Source organism: Mercenaria mercenaria, chromosome 15, assembly GCF_021730395.1.
Source record: "Mercenaria mercenaria strain notata chromosome 15, MADL_Memer_1, whole genome shotgun sequence".
Taxonomy (NCBI): Eukaryota; Metazoa; Mollusca; class Bivalvia; order Venerida; family Veneridae; genus Mercenaria; species Mercenaria mercenaria.
In genome coordinates this window covers 69,957,045-69,974,066 of record NC_069375.1, presented here as the reverse complement: position 1 = coordinate 69,974,066, position 17,022 = coordinate 69,957,045, and the positions used below count along the sequence as shown (strand labels likewise).

The 17,022-nt window shown below is 34.8% G+C and overlaps 1 protein-coding gene across 14 annotated transcripts in view; it reads left to right on the top strand.

Moving 5' to 3' along the window:
* Positions 1–414: 414 nt before the first annotated feature.
* LOC123557756 (uncharacterized) overlaps positions 415–17,022 on the top strand; it is a 42,781-nt gene continuing 26,173 nt past the window's right edge. For 2 of the 14 annotated variants that reach the window (XM_053525601.1, XM_053525600.1), the window contains exons 1-3: positions 7,086–9,066; positions 13,066–13,275; positions 13,497–13,566. In XM_053525601.1, coding sequence (XP_053381576.1) covers positions 7,823–9,066; positions 13,066–13,105 — 1,284 coding nt within the window. In that variant the 5' untranslated portion in view covers positions 7,086–7,822 and the 3' untranslated portion in view covers positions 13,106–13,275; positions 13,497–13,566. The other 12 variants (XR_008367499.1, XR_008367500.1, XR_008367501.1 and 9 more) reach the window with 12 other exon arrangements.

Genomic DNA, 17,022 nt, shown 5'->3' with positions numbered 1-17,022 from the left:
ATGCCTTATGCACAAAGCATGCACCAGAAGTAGAAACAGACTGAGGAAACACGGTGGGGAAAATAGCTTATCACATAGATGTGTTTACATCCAATACAAAATGTCAGACTGATAAGCAGAAAGCATATTGCATGGACAAAACACTTAACTGGACAGCAAATTGTCATCACCACACCATGCAGTCCAGTTCGTTTATACAAAAACATGTGACCATGCTGTATAAAGACAGTTTAATAATAAATTATACATGTAGATCTATTCCATAATTCATTAATAAAAATGAGAATAAGGTATTTTTGAAGCGTCATCAAAACACCACCTGAAAGCCGACAAGGAAGTACACATTTGTTAATGTCAACACAATTGTTCGACCACTGGTCAGTTGAGTTGTCTCTTACTGCGTCGTGTTAAAATGTTATTTATAGAACAGCGTTTTCTTTTTCCTAAACAATGTATCTTGATTGCAATTCCTTTTTGACCTGCGAAAGTTGTTTGAGGTGGTCAATCACATTTGGACAACATTGTATGACATTTTTCATATTTAGTATATGTTCAGTGAGATATTTATCTAACCTTTACCCTGCTAAATTTCTGAAATGGACCGGTCCATCATTCAATTTGGACAATGCCACTTATTATTCAAGGGGTGTTCACCACTGAAAACTTACTGACTTAATACCGAACAGTGCAGATCATGATCAGTGCAGGCTGATCTTGGTCTGCAATGGTCGCAAAGGCAAAATCACTTGAGGCCAGCAGGCTAAAGATAAAACAACCAAAAGACCCTATTTAACAGAGTTAGGTTCCTATCAGAAATGTATATTTTATTATTTTTATGAAATTTTGTAATTACTGCCCTTTAACTAACATGAAAGTTTTCAAAAAGTGTAGTACTGACAATTTCTAAATTCGCATTTGCATTTGATAGCTACCAAAAGACAAGTTGTAAAACATTGTGTAGTTGTAGAATTCATTTATTTCCTGGTTTCTATCCTGGTTGCGCAACAAATATAGGTAAACGGAGGTAATATTCATTTTACAAAGTTGCATTTCTAATTAATGTCGGCTATTATATAGTAATAATATATGTACATATCTGACAATAAATTACAATAGTTCTTATATTCATTTAATTTCATGGGCAGGTTTGTGTATTAAATTTATACATATGCTTAAATAACTCTATCTATTGTTGGGCAACTCAGATAGAAAATTCAAATGCAGTGAAATTCTAGCATGTAATTAGCCTTCAGTGAACACAAATAAGTGTATTAAATCGATCATTTGTTAAACTTTCGACCAAATTCATTACTAGGTCAAAATCTGATTAACCACCTTTAATTAAGGAGGGCTTACTTCTTTTGTGACTATGTAACAAGGCGACGCAAGAATATTTAACTTATGGGTATATTACTTCTTGTGTTAGGATGTTTCTGCAAGTAATGCAATACTGATTTTTTTTTCACTCTGAATGGTACAAATCAACGCAAAATGCGTTATTTCTTTACACAAGTCTTAAATTATTTTTTTTTTCTAGATTATTCCCATTCCTTTCAGTTGTCATTAAAGTTGTTTACGGGTTCTTTGCAATATTTATTGGTCTCAGATGTCGTTACAATGTTAGTGGTGACAATTCGTTTTTATTATATTTGTTTTTAAGAATAGTGATTTTGTCGTTGATTCAGAATCAAATCAATGTGTCGAGTTCAGCTTCGAAGGAAAGATATCACGAAGGCGCAAACCGAGTGATATAATATTTAAAAAAAAAATATCTAAATTTTTTCGTCTATTAAGTAAAGAAAGGAAGTCAAGTGTTGTATATTCTGAGCGGCTGACGCGCGGACCGGTATGAGAACATTATGATGTCAATAATTACATCAAATAGCCACATGGAGGCCTTTTCGTTACTATAATGTATGTACTTAAGCAGCATGCAGTGATATTTTTGCATAATATTTCTTAAGAATGCTTTAAAACTTAATTACTGACAAACCATATGTTACAGAAACACATGAGAATTAGTTGTTTTTTACTAATTTTTATGTTGAAAATCGAAAAGCGTTTGTAACGCTTTACTCAAGGTAAAATGCCTCAATTATTAATAGTATATTTAACGGGCATTGAACACTAAATCCTCCCTAGCGCTATTGGTAGCGACGGCGGAAAATTTCTTTATTGCTGCGGCGGCCCGTGTTCGATTCTCGACGCGGTCGTCTTTTATTCTTGATTTGGCCTTTTTAAAATAGTTTAGAAACAAAAGCTCATATTCTAATGTTCATAATATAACCAAACTTCATTATGAAAGAACAATATTTATTTTAGCCAAACTGATCTGGAGGCCAGTGCCTTTAATAATAGCTTACTAGATAACTTATTCACTAGCTAACTTACTAGCTCTGACTGACACTAAAATGACATTTAGCTGTGATTCAGTACTTCATACACTGCTAGTTAACACAGTTAGTCAAGTGCATTACATTTTGTTGTTAATTTTCTAAATCTACAGTTAATATCTAAAGATAAATAGTTCAGTAAAGGATGAAAATAGTATTTCATTAAAAAATAAACTTCAACGTTTATAATATCTCTGGCTTGGAAGGTGGCAAAGTTGTATTTTTATACAGTGAGTTAAAGACAAGGAAGAAAAATAAGTACGGCAGTTAAAATTTCCATGTATTATTTGTTTCTAAAATTAGATTGTATTATGACAGATTGTATTATGACGGAAGTATATTTACTTCGTATTTACGCAGTATTAAGTATACCTGTATTTGGCAACCAGGTCTAGAATAGTAAATAATTCTGCCGCTACGAAAGGTAATTATAATTATAGACCACTTTCCTTCATAATTAAGAAAGTGTACATGTATAGTATTTTATAATTCTAAATATGAATTAAAGACAACAGAAAGTTTGTTTCAATCTATAAAACACTCGTGTAGTAACTACATAAATTTCTTTGAAAAGTGCATATTATCAATATGTAAAACAAAAAACAAATTTCAGATACATGCTCCATTACCTGTACCCAAACAATACGTTTCCCCTATATATAGAATATTGTTATCGGCGTCTATATTTAGAAAATCTATTTACATTTCTGCCGTACTTCCGGATAAAATTGCATGCCAGCATGACGAAATTTTGTTTGTACTTACCTAATACATATGTAATTTAAAATTTCAAGATACTGTTGATAAATCAAGACGAGGTAGATCTACATATTTTACTTATAATATGAATCCAGTTGCAGATTCTACAGAGAATTGGAATTTCTTACATATTTTAAATAACACAGCGCCCAATGGAACTTTGCAGGTTGGTGAAACATATTTGATATTTTATGTTTGTTTGTTTTGGGTTTAACGCCGTTTTTCAACAGTACTAATATTTCAGTCATGTAACGGCGGGCAGTTAACCTAACCAGTGTTCCTGGATTCTGTACCAGTACAAACCTGTTTTCTGTAAGTACCTGCCAACTTCCCCACCTGGATCAGAGGTGGAGGGCGAATGGTGAATATTTGTGGTCATAATTAATAATTTTACAATATGAATAAAATCGAAAATTTTGAAATACTCTCTATGTGTATTGTGGCATTGTTTCTACAAAATGAACAGTTTTTCAGACCTTGAATTATTTCTCATGAACAGTTATCAGACCTTGAATTATTTCTCATGCACATAATACAGTTAAAATCTACTGGCAAGAAAACACATATGATAACAGTAAACATTCAAAAGACTGAAGTAAGCAAATTTGATATAAAAAATTGAAATCACAATTTGACTTAATATATGTTCATTTTATACCACTGAAACTCTAAAATTATCTAAGAGTTTTGGTATTTTAGCCTATTAGTCTGTTTTAAAGCTAATTACAGAATACAACAAATTATAGATGGGTTCATGATGTATTTAACATACTTTAAATAAAACTACAAAAAAAAGCAACAAAAAGAACGCTGTACTTAAAATGAGTAGTCGAACATAAAAATCTTAAAAGACCCTTTCCCTTATCATGCTGGATACGATTGGTTCTGCCTTTGCGACCAGTGTAGATCATGATCAGCCTGCACATCCATGCAGTCTGATCATGATCTGCGCGTGACTGTTCGTCAGTCAGTCAGTATCTTTTGGTAAGCACTAATGGTACTGTCCAAATTGGAAGACGTACAAGTTCATTATAGAAATTTAGCAGGGTAAGGGTTAACTTGTCAAATGTGTTCATGGATGGAATAGATGTCACAGGGTGAGAAAAATGTGCAGCCAGACCGGGACTCGAACCTGGGGCCTCGGAATACCGTTCCGATGCTGTGCCGACTGAGCTTTCTTTCCCCGAGTGCAAAGATGCAATAAATGAAGGGAATGTCAAACAACCAGATTTTCATTTTATTTGATGTCGATTCAAATTAACCCATGCATGTTACCAACACAGCGCTTTGAAGGATCAGTTGATATCTGATCATTGAAAAACATATGTACATTTTACTAGTTTTTTGTTCTGCTAAGAAATCCTTAGCACGTTTGTTGTAAGTTATTTTAACCAACTGACACAAAAAGTGTCATGTGCATTCTCTTTAAACTCACTGACAATAGTTATTAAAACCACCGTAAAACAGTGAGTTTATCAGGATATGCATCGATGTATTTCAGAAAATATTTGAGAAAGCTAGAAACATTTTTTTTTATTTCTAGGTCACAAACCTGACAGAGCATTCAACAGAAGCTGATACAGGTACTTGTATTGTTAAATAAGCTATCAATTTAATATCTAAAAGAAAAGGATTTTAAAGGTTAAGTACATATAAGCAACGTTGGTAAAACAAATGTAAGATTGAGGCTTTACTAGATACGTTTTAGAACAAGAGCTACGAAGTTTCTTTCCATTACAATTGGTGTTTTGTTTCTTTCCATTACAATTGGTGTTTTGTTTATTTTAACCATCTATATGCTTTGCATTTGCTTTCAGATGATGTCCACTTTGTCATATTGCGGTTATTCACGTTCGCATTAATTGTTGTGATCATGTTCGGTGTAGGTCTTGGGTGTTACCGCCTCAGGAACAATTGTAAGGAACCGGCCATTATTGACGACCTATGAATATCAACTTATGACCGCAGGAAGCAAGCAGTCCCAAGTCACCGACCCTAAATGGCGGCACAAATGCATGGTTGCTCTTTGATTTCCACTCTGATGAGAATCTATGATAGAGATATCATCATTGCACATTCTACGTGTCTATAAATGACAAGTGGCTTCAATGTTTTAATCAACTGTCGTCTTCGTGAAAGCGAATTAAAAGAACGAATGGCAGCTATCAAGTATGAATGACAGACTCGTTGTGAGAGAGACCGCAACGAAATAAATAAATAAATAAACAGATAATTAAACAAATACATATGTATGTATATGCACCAAGGGAAAACCCTGCTGGAAAATATGCTCAGTTTGCTGAAATCTCTGCCAAACACCCGCAAATGAATATTTTAGGACGGTTCTTAAAAAACACCGCATTTTCGTTATTGAGAAGACACTAAGAAAGTGTTGAATTCACACCTGAAAGGACGGCATACTGACCAAAGACAGAGCAAAATCCTGTTGATTTGAAAAATATTCTTTTTGCTAAGTTAGATGCAACTTAGTGTCAAGAGATGTTACTAAATATTTACGTTGAATAAAAGTTGATTATTTTTTAAAAATGATTTGCGTTTTCTATGCCGATAAGTGTACGAAGATGCTAACTAGTGTACATGTACCAGTCAGTTGAAGGGAACAAAACCCACTGGCTTCCCACTGAGGACGAAAAACCTTGTCAACAACAAAAGTGAAAGACGAAAAGGGAGCATATTTTTGTGAAAAAAAGCTAAAAAGAGTTATGGAAATTGAATAATGCATATCATATTCCCACAGTTCCACTGATATCAGCTGGCATACCAAAACATAACAAAACTTGCTATGTAGTAAAAGGATCACTACTTAGAGAAAAGGCAAATCTTTGCATTTCATGCCAGACCGTCACAGTAAATAAGTGTATGAAGTTTCAATTCATTCCCAATAGTGGCTTCTGAAACACCATCTTGCATGTAAAATCTTAGTCAAATACTGCTTAGTCGAAAAAAAATATGGCACAACTTCATAAAAGTTACAGCTGTGCAGTTTATGTCTAATCATCACAGTGAGCACTCAGATTTACCGAGACAAAAATCTTAACCAAAACGGGACGCAGACGCAGATCTATGCCAACGCTTCCTATCCTTCGAGTTTAGTTAAAAAAGAAACTAATTAGTGACTAACAGACATTCTCCTGACTGTGTAAAGTTGATAATAACCAGTGTATTCGGTGTTTGTAGTCGGTTCTATTTATAGCTCGATGTCCTTGACTTTGGAATGATCTAGTCTTATTTTTGTATTTATTTACGTTTTAAAATCTGCTATGTATAGCATCATATGACTTTAACTGTGTCAGCAGAACAGGAAGTATATAGTAACTGCCTATGAATAATAGCGGAATCCCATCGTTATTTACTATATTTTTATACCTTTGTAACAATGTTTACATTGGTTTAAAATTTAATCTCCAAACAAAAGTTAATTTCGAAGAACATGAATAAATTTCCTACCAGAATTAGATATGAATTTTAGAAATAGCCTAACTATGACTAATGAAAGTTGCCAAATTATTATGTAGTTGACAATAATGATAGATATCCTGTAATTATAAACACTGAGAAAAATAAAAAAAGTTTCTGTTTCCTGAAGTGTTCTAGATAATTATATAGTGATTGTGTTTGAAATCTATGTAGTTTTAAGAAACATCTCTGTTGCCATATGATAGGATATATTTTAAAGTTACTGCAAAAGTTGTTTCAGTATTATTTCTCATTATTCATAAATTTGTTTTGGTTTAGAGATTATTTTGATCATGTGATTCCCCAAAGTGTATGCTATAATATATAGATTGGAAAACACTACTTTCATAACATACATAAAACAGATGTAAAACGAAGAAAACTTGTATTTACTGAATACTAGTATTATAAATCCGACGAGAATGTCTGAACTTCACAAGACTGTTAAGGTAAAAATAGTTTTATTATGATAATTAAAATAATGAGATTCTTCCAATACAGAAAATTAACACTATTTACAAAATGCATGATTTGGATCAATATTTATAGTAAATCGTTAAATAAATAATTAAGATAATTAGAAAATATAGTTTCATTTCGTTAAGTCTCACCTCCCTAACACTATACAATCAGGATTTGTCCGTTCGGCACGGAATTTAGCCCGCTCTAAACCGGAAATGGATAAATTACCCTAACACCGGATCCATTTCCGTTTCCCCTCACGTGACATCCTCGCCTTCTTCAGTTTTGTCTTTCGGCGTGAAGCAGTCGGATGCAAAAATGTTCGCTCTTCTCAGTGATTGTTGGATTCTTTTTTGAATTTTTTATTTGTGTTTTCGTGTTTTACTTTGGCTGAGGAAGAAGTAAAACACCAGTTATCCGCAGTTTCGCCCGTAGCGACTAAGGGTTCTCCAGTTTTGGACAACAGAAATTCGGATTCGGATTTTGATTTACAGAAAAAGAAATCTGTTTCTAAACGGAAAACTATTGAAAAATCTGACGAAGAATCTTTTGGAAAAAGTGGACATGTAAGTAGTCAGTTTCAGGTCATGGATGAACTGAAGAAAATATTATCAGACTTTAAAAAGTCAAATAATCCATCTTCGTCACACAGACGAGAAATATCACGACACAGGCATCCGGGTATATCTCACAGACACTCGCGAGCCCGGTCACACTGACGGGACAGCTCTATGTCACACAGACGACATACTTCTCTACCCAAGAAGAAATCTTATAGAAGTAGATGCAAGGATAGGCGTTATGAATCGAACAGTAGTTCATCCAGTGATTTTTCTAGGTCAAGAAAGTCGAGTGTTTCTAGAGACAGTGACAATATCAGTTTATCAGACAAAGAAGAACAAAATTTCTTGTCTGAGTTGCAGGCAGTTGGACAGTCTATTAATCAGAATACTTCTAAACAAAATTCTGGTAATGGTAATTCCAATGACAATAACACTCTTTCTAGTGAATCTAAAAAGTGTTTAAAAGACTTATTTGGAGAATATGCCAGTGTTAAGAAAACTGAGAAACGTATTGGCTTGAACTTGATGACTCTCAGAAAGAAGTTATTGAAAACAGTTTACGTTCCAAGACACCTCGTTTTTTATCATGTTTTTCTGAAGAGAAGAAAATCTGGACTCTTTTTTCCAACAAGCGAAGAAACAGAAGAGTTCTTACAAGTTCCACCATTAGATAAGTTGTTGGAATCTTGTTTGATCAAGAACTATGGTGCTAAAGGTTCATTCACAAAGAATAATTCTCGTTCTCTTGTTACACAACCGTGTAAGAAAATTGAACATATTGCTTACAAGGGTCAACAGGCTTCTAGAATGGGTATTATTATGACATCTTATGTACAGCAAAGTTTAGCAACCTTGTTGGATCTTCTTGTAGAAGATAATTGGGATAAAGACAAAGTTATCACCAATGTAAAGAATGTTTTTGCTATGACTACACAGCAGTTGGATCAGTTTGGACGTACAGGAGCATTTCATCATATAATACGTCGTACAGCTGCCATGACAGACTCAAAGTTGTATGAACTAGATGATGCTATTGATCTGGCCAATATTCCGTTATCGGGCAAAGGGGTATTTGGTCCAGATTTTGATACCTTTTTGAAGGACCGCAAAGAAAAAAAGAAGCAGATCGATGAGATAATTCCAGATTTTAAGAAAAAGGACAACAAAAGAAAGTTACATTCTGATACTCGTTCAAAAGTAAAAAAACGAGATATGATAATCAGTCATCGAATGATTATCAAAGACAAAGTTCATTTACTGGCTTTAGAGATTCTTTTCGGAACTACAGAATCCCGAAAAAAGATGACAACAAATTCAACTACAAACAGGGTAAATCTAGATTCCCTACAAGTACAAAGAAATCAGTCTACAGCTCCTCGGTCAAGGGGAGACTGGGAAAATCAAATGACAAGGTATGTATAATTGCGAAACTTCCACATATTCCTGTCGGGGGCCGATTGTCTCTTTTCTATCATGCCTGGACAAAAATAACGTCAGACCAGTGGATTCTGGATACAATCAAAACAGGCTACAAGTTGGAATTTCTGCAGAAACCTCCTTTTTTTGGTATAAAAAGCATAAACGTTCCGCCGAACCAAGCTATACTCATAAAAAACAGAAATAGAAAATCTTTTAGAAAAAAATGTTATTCAAAAAGTTCCAAAATGATTTATCAAGGAAGGTTTCTACAGTACACTTTTTCTGGTTCCAAAGAAAAACTCTCAGGAATTAAAACCAGTAATAAATCTTCGACCATTGAACAAATTTCTAAAAAAAGTACATTTCAAAATGGGAACTGTTCAAAAAGTCCTAAACATGGTAGAAAGAGACGATCATGCCATAAATCTAGATCTGAAAGATGCATATTTCCATCTAAAAATCTTCAAAGGTCACAGAAAATATCTGCGGTTTGCTTTTCAGAACGTAGTGTATCAGTTCCGGGCTCTATGCTTCGGCCCAACGTCAGCCCCAAGAGTTTTTACCAAAATAGTGGCAGTGGTTGCTGCTTTTCTAAAAAAGCAGGCAGTAAGACTTTCCACATACCTAGACGATTGGTTAGCTCTAAAACTTTGTCGAGAAAAATTGCTTCAAGACAGAGCTTTAATTCTCAACACTCTTTTTCAACTGGGCTTCATTGTGAACAAAAAGAAATCCCATTTAGTTCCAATGCAAAATTTGACATACATAGGGTACAATTTTCATCTGGACAAAGGCATAGTTTTTCCAACTCTGGAAAGATTAGAAAATTGAAAGAATATAGTGTTGTCAATCATGAAAGGAACAAACTCAGCAAAAATGTTTTCAGTATTGTTGGGAATGATAGCATCTTGTCTGGAACTGATACCATATGCCCGTCTGTTCATGAGGCCAATCCAGCTCCATTTACTTCAGCATTGGAGCCCTGCAAGAATGTCCTTATCTTACCCAATTCCTGTTACACCAGAGCTAATAATTCATTTGAAATGGTGGTTACAGGATCAGAACATTCTGAAGGGGCGCTCATTAGTGAAAGACAATTTTCTTGTCATAATAACAACAGATGCAAGTACGACATGGGGTTGGGGTGGTCACATGGACAATCTAACAATTCAAGGTCCATGGTCTCCTTCATAGAAAATGATGCATATAAACTGTTTAGAAATGCAGTTTATTACACAATCAAACATTTTCTGAACAAAATCAGGAATCATAATGTATTGATCAGGACAGACAATACAACTGTGATACAATACATCAACAAACAGGATGGGACCCATTCTACACAGCTGTGCCACTTGACATGGTCACTGTGGATGTAAGCGGTTCAGAACAACATCAAATTGAAAGCCGCTTACATTGTAGGGAAAAAGAATCTTTTAGCGGATGCACTGTCGAGAAATTTGATACAGGAGACCGAATGGACCCTGAATTTGGTAGTAGTACAGCAGATATTCAAGATTTTGGGTACTCCCCTAATAGATCTGTTTGCAACTTTTCAGAACAAACAAACAGAGATATTCTGCTTATGGATTGCACACCTACAAGCATTTGCAGTGGATGCTCTCTCAATATCATGGAAGAACATTTTTGCCTATACTTTTCCTCCAATTCAGTTAGTACCCAAAATCTTGTATCATCTCAAACATCAACAGAACTGTACATTGATTCTAATAGCCCCATGTTGGCCTCGTCAGTTTTGGTTCCCACAGTTGTTACAATTACTGATAGCTTCTCCTGTCAAACTACCATGCATGTCAGATCTACTATCACAGGGACAGAACAAGGTTCTTCATCCAAACCCTCAGAGTCTAGACCTGACTGCATGGAAGTTATCGACAAAAATTTTTTATCAAAAGGCTTTTCGAAGAACACTAGATCCTTACTTGCCTCATCTTGGCGAGAAGGCACTCAAAGTGACTACAGAAGCAAATTTAGAATATTCTCTAGTTGGTGTAATCGGAAACAAATCTGTCCTTATGAGGCATCTTTGATAGACTGTGGTGATTTTTTATCCTATCTTTTTTATGAGAAAGGACTACAATATAGGACAATTAATGGCTACAGGTCAATGCTTAGTTCAGTTCTTCCACCTTTTGACGGCAAACTTGTCGGACAAAATGCAACTATTACACGCATACTGAAAGCTATTTTCAATGAACGTCCCCCTAAAAAGAAACTTGTACCTGAATGGGATTTACTTTCTGTTTTAGGTTTCTTGAAACGGGCTCCATTTGAACCAATGCGGGATGCTTCTTTGAAACACATCACATGGAAGACCTGTTTTTTGATTGCTATTACCACATTTCAAAGATTTAGTGATATTCAACAGCTGAAACTGGGAGAACAATTTCTAAATGTTCAAAGAAACGGTATTTCATTTCTTCGGACTGAATTATCAAAAACTGACAGGCCCAGTCATGTTAAAACACGCATTTTTGTTCCAAAATTTACAGGGGATAAACGACTTGATCCAAAAAGGGCTTTGACTTATTATTTAAGGAAAACAGAACAGTTCAGATCTGACTCAGAGGCAGATACATTGAAATTGTTTCTTGCAATAAATAAACCTCATCGTCCAGTATCGACGCAAACAGTTTCGAGATGGATAATCAGCACAATCAAATTGTGCTATGAATTGTGCAATAAGTCTTTAGGACATGTTACTGCACACTCTACCAGAAGTATTGGTCCTTCATGGGCTTTGTTTAAAGGGGCTCCCTTGGAGCAAATCATGGAGTCCGCTGATTGGTCCCGCGAGACCACTTTTGTGAAACATTATATTAGACAGTTAAATCTAGAGGTTTTAAATGTTTAAAGAATAAACATTTCAACAGATATGTATGAGACAGTTTAAAGGGTAAATTTTGAATGTTTACAGAATGAACATTCAAACTGATATAATATTGTGGGTTATATCTTCCGGCGGGCTGCTGGAATATGAATTTTTCATATATCAAGAAGATTATATAGATAAGTGTATAATGTGTACATAATACTAGAGATTGTACAGGAGGGATGTTTATATTATATGGTATTTATGTCAGCTTGGATTATAGATCCAACAATAACACAGATGAAGACTCATTTATGGTGAGTTATCTCATTATTTTATGAAATTATTTGTAAAAAAAAATCATTTTTGGGTAACTAATATCCCATCCACCATATATTACTTTGTAATCTAATTAATCCTGATTGTATAGTGTTAGGTAGGTGAGACTTAACGAAATGAAATTTGAAAATTTGATTTCAAAATAGAATTTTATGAGTTAAGTGAACCTACCTAACACTATACAATATATATTTCCCTCCCACCTCCCCTCATATTAGTTGCCAAAGCAACTGCTTCACGCCGTATAAGGTAGCAAGGTACACTTAGATGCGAAAATTTTGGGCACGGACGGTCTTACATGTAGCGCGTCGCAATATTGCACTTCCCCTATGAGCAAAATTTGGGTGGCTATTTTATAAATTGCGTGCATGTTTTGTGCTTTTAATTAATGGCAAGATCGGGATTCTCATACAAGAATAAAGAAAGTTATCAAAGCGAAAGGTTTACATCATCCATGAAAAATAGCGTGCCAAAATCATCAATTTTGCACCTTTTGAACAGTCTACAATGATCCCGCTGCAAGAACACTGTCGAATTTTATTGCATTTCTTAATTTAATAGTCCTTACTGAACGTCAGGACATAAACGGAATGGGGGCCCATCCAGCTCGTTTTTTCGGAAAATAACGAAAATGTTCCTGAGTATCAATCAACAAGCACAGAACCCTTCCGTGAATTGAATTTTTCCGCGAAATGGTGTCTCATTGATCATACAAAGCTACCAGCAGTTAGTTTTCCAACTGACATCAGAATTTTACATGTATCGGCTGTATAAATTTTCTAAAGAATTAATAATCATTATCTCTCACCTTAATTTACAGACATCCAAAATCACGATGTTCTCTTTATAACAAATATTGACGGGGGCCAAAATTCGAAAGTGTACCCTGCTAGCTAAAAACTGAAGAAGGCGTGGATGTCACGTGAGGGGAAACGGAAATGGATCCGGTGTTAGGGTAATTTTTCCATTTCCGGTTTACAGCGGGCTAAATTCCGTGCCGAACGGACAAATCCTGATTGTATAGTGTTAGGTAGGTTCACTTAACTCATAAAATTCTAATTTGAAAACAAATTTTCAAATGTTAAAACACAACATTTAACAGTTAAATGAAGTCTATGCGTTTATATTTCTCCTCTTTAACGTTGGCGATGTGTTTTACTTTCTGCAAATCTAATTATTGGTCATTTTATTACTGTCTTGGTATGTATTTGCACGTCTTCGTAGACACATTTTCTTAAAATTAATTTTCAGAGAATGGACTCTGGAATTGGCAATTTGGTCAATAACATCGGTAGGCGTATTGGTACATACGGAAAAACAGGTAAATATGATAACTTACAGATATCCAAAACATTTGACCTTCGATATTAGATAAAGCGTAAGAAAATTGTGTTTCCGGTATCCCGACCTATTCTAAATGTTTGGCCCGACCCTAACTATTTTTACGGCCTTGGAGATTTTTTTTCAAGTTTTTAACAAAAAGTTGCAAAACTGCATTTTTATGCTTTAAACATGGCCAGTGAAGTTGAAGATCAACTTAATGATGCTCTAAAGGCGTAACCACCTTATTTGTATTCATTCTTTGACACACAAATAATTTCCAAAAAGTCTCACTTGATAAAAAACAATCCCCCTCCCCCCCAAAAAAAAATAAATCCGACCTACCTACCCAATTTTTTGAGCATGTTACCGGAAACAAAGATTTTTTAGGCCTAATATAGATTTTGTTTTTAATTTCAGTATGTATTTTCTTTCAAATATTAATGTCCAATATTGTGCTGAACAAATCCTAATTAAATCAATCATTTTAGCAATTAAGTAAATTTAAATACAGCTGTTAGTTTTATTTTCAACAAACGGTTGTCCGCATATTTATTACAGAAGAACGACTACCAAAGGATTCCAGCGCTGAAGACTGGTTGATTCCGTTAGCCCTTTTCATTGGGGCTCTCATAGTTGTGGTTGTTGTTGTGTGGGTACGTTGGTGTATTTCCCGCAATAAATACAAGAACCTGAAAAACAATGTCGTTGCTGTCCATTGGCAACCAGTCTGAAAAAATTTCATTGTTAGCAGTTTCTTCTCTTCTCTCTCAGCTGAAGATGTACGTAGCTTCTATTTGAAATCTTGCTTCAAACACGGACCGGAGAAAGGAAACGAAAGAAATACAAAAACTGCAAAACCAAGTTGCTATATATACTATCATGCCAAGAAAACAGTTTTCACTTGCTCAAGACAGTAACGAATACAACAGACAGTCGTATGTTAGAGTGTTTGTCTTCTGTTTTTTTAACTATTTGCATGTACAAGCATATATAAATTTATAGTTCAACGAGTATGCGACATATGACACAAAGTTGTTCACTGACACAAATACTGATTACATGACAGTTATACATATGAACATAATTGGAGGTCAAGAGCGATACTATTTGAACAACAAATACGGAACCTATGCGACGACGCGTGACACGTTCAGTCGAGGTGCGCCACTGTAGGAGGTCATTGTCTTTTATGTAAATGTACACTTTGTATAAAAAGTAACCATGTACAGGAAAAATGTATATACTATAATAAACATTGGTAATAGGAATATTGCATGTAATTAGTAATTTCGTAATAAAATACAAAGACATATTCTGTGTTCTGTGTTTACTGTCAGATCATTCAATCTACATGTAGTGTTAGTTGTACTGGTGTTCCATGATTCAGTTCTATAATGTAACAGTTATTGAATGGGAAAATGCTCCGTTATTACATATATTAAGGTCTTGGAGTTTAAAGGATTCATTCTGATGATACCGACCGGGTCAATAAAGATTAAAAATATCAGACGTATCGCAATACGAATGTATGTCTAACAATTTAGCTGTTCCAATTCCCTTTCCCAAACAAGATCAGCATTCAGAGACAAATAAAGCACAGAGTCTGACACTGTGTAGTCCATCCCTATAGAGCCATTGCTAAACGAAGCAGAGATGATCAAGCATGCCCTAAACAAGCGGCTATCAAGCGTGCCATAAACACGCGGCTATATATCAAGCGTGCCCTAAACACGAAACCATGCCATGAATTCCCAGTCCAATACTACCACTTAACCCATCATGACCTAGTGCCCTATTTTTCCCTCTCACATGAACTTCGTGCAAATAATTCTAGTAATACTGGTATAATACAGCTACCCTAAATTTTACTTCTATATGAAGAAATAGTAGATCGAACCCAAGGTTGGTGTCTCACTGTTTCCTTTGTTTGTTTGTTTGTTTCGCCCTTTTGTTTGATGTTTTACCATGCCTATATATTTGTGTAAATGCCAGTCATTCACACGTTCCTAAATACGCTGTGTTGTTTTAGGGGCCTGTATTCATTCCACGTGGCTTTTACTGTAGGATATTTGTCTTTGGTATTTATCTAGATCTACAATTTTCCAGAACTTTAACAATTATTTGTTGCCTTGTTGATATAGCGGACATATGGATTTTCAATGTTTGCTTTCATATGATGTATACTTAGTCACATTACGGCTGTTTGTGTTCGTGATCGTCATCGTAATGATGTTTGGAGTTGGTCTTGGATGTTACCGCCTCAAAAATAAATGTAAGGAACCTGCCATCACTGAAGACTTTTGAGTGTCAACCCAATGCCGCAGGTAGCAAGTTGTCCCAAGTTCTCTTCCCGAGTTTCGGCACATGCAAAACAGCTTTGCGTACCTACAGTTCCACTCTTAGGAAAGTCCGCGATTGGTTAGTCTGTACAGTCATTTTATCTAGATGAAATTGGCGTAAAGGTTTCAAACATTCTCATGCTGAACGTCGTTTTCATGAAATAAAGAACGGATGACGACTACTGAGTGTCAACAGATTGTTCGGAAAACGAAACATGTTATGAATGGTAGTAATTATATGTGTACAAGTTGATGTTTCTGAGCAAACTTGCCTGATGAAATACTCACAATAGTCCTAAGCATGCACCAGAAATAGAAAAAGACTAAGTTAGGAAAACACGGTGAAGAAAATATCTTATCACATAGATATGTTTTAATCTTATACAAATTGTTTGACAGATAAGCAGGCAAAACACTTTACTGGACAGCAAATTGTGATCACCACACCATGCAGTCCAGTCCGTTTACATAAAAAAACATGTGACCCTGCTGTATAAAGACAGTTTAATAATAAATTATACATGTAGATCTATTTAATAATTTAGTAATAAAAAATGAGAATAGGATATTTTTGAAGCGTCATCAATACACTACAAAAAAAAGCGACAAGGAAGTACAAATTTGGTAATGGAAACACAATCAACTGATCACAGGAGTTGTCTCTTCCTGCGTCGTGTTAAAATGTTATTTATAGAAGCGTCTTCTTTTTTTCTCAAAAACAGTTAAAGGGAGGTAATATTCATTTTACAAAGTTGCATTTCTAACGAATTTCGGCTAAAAATATATATATATCAATGTAAATATTTGACAAATAAAATACAATAGTTCTTATATTCATTTGATTTTATGGGCAGATGTGTGTATTAAATTTATACATATGCTAAAATATCTATCTTCTGTTGGTCAAATATACCTACTGTGAAATTCAAGCATGTAATTAGCCTGCAGTGAACACAAATAAGTGTAATCGATCATTTGTTAAATATTTGACCAAATCCATTACCAAATCAAAATCTGATCAACCACCTTAAAGAAGAGCTTACTACTTTTGTGACTATGTAACAAGGCAACGCAAGATTATATAACGTATACTACTTCTTGTGGCTGTAATTAAA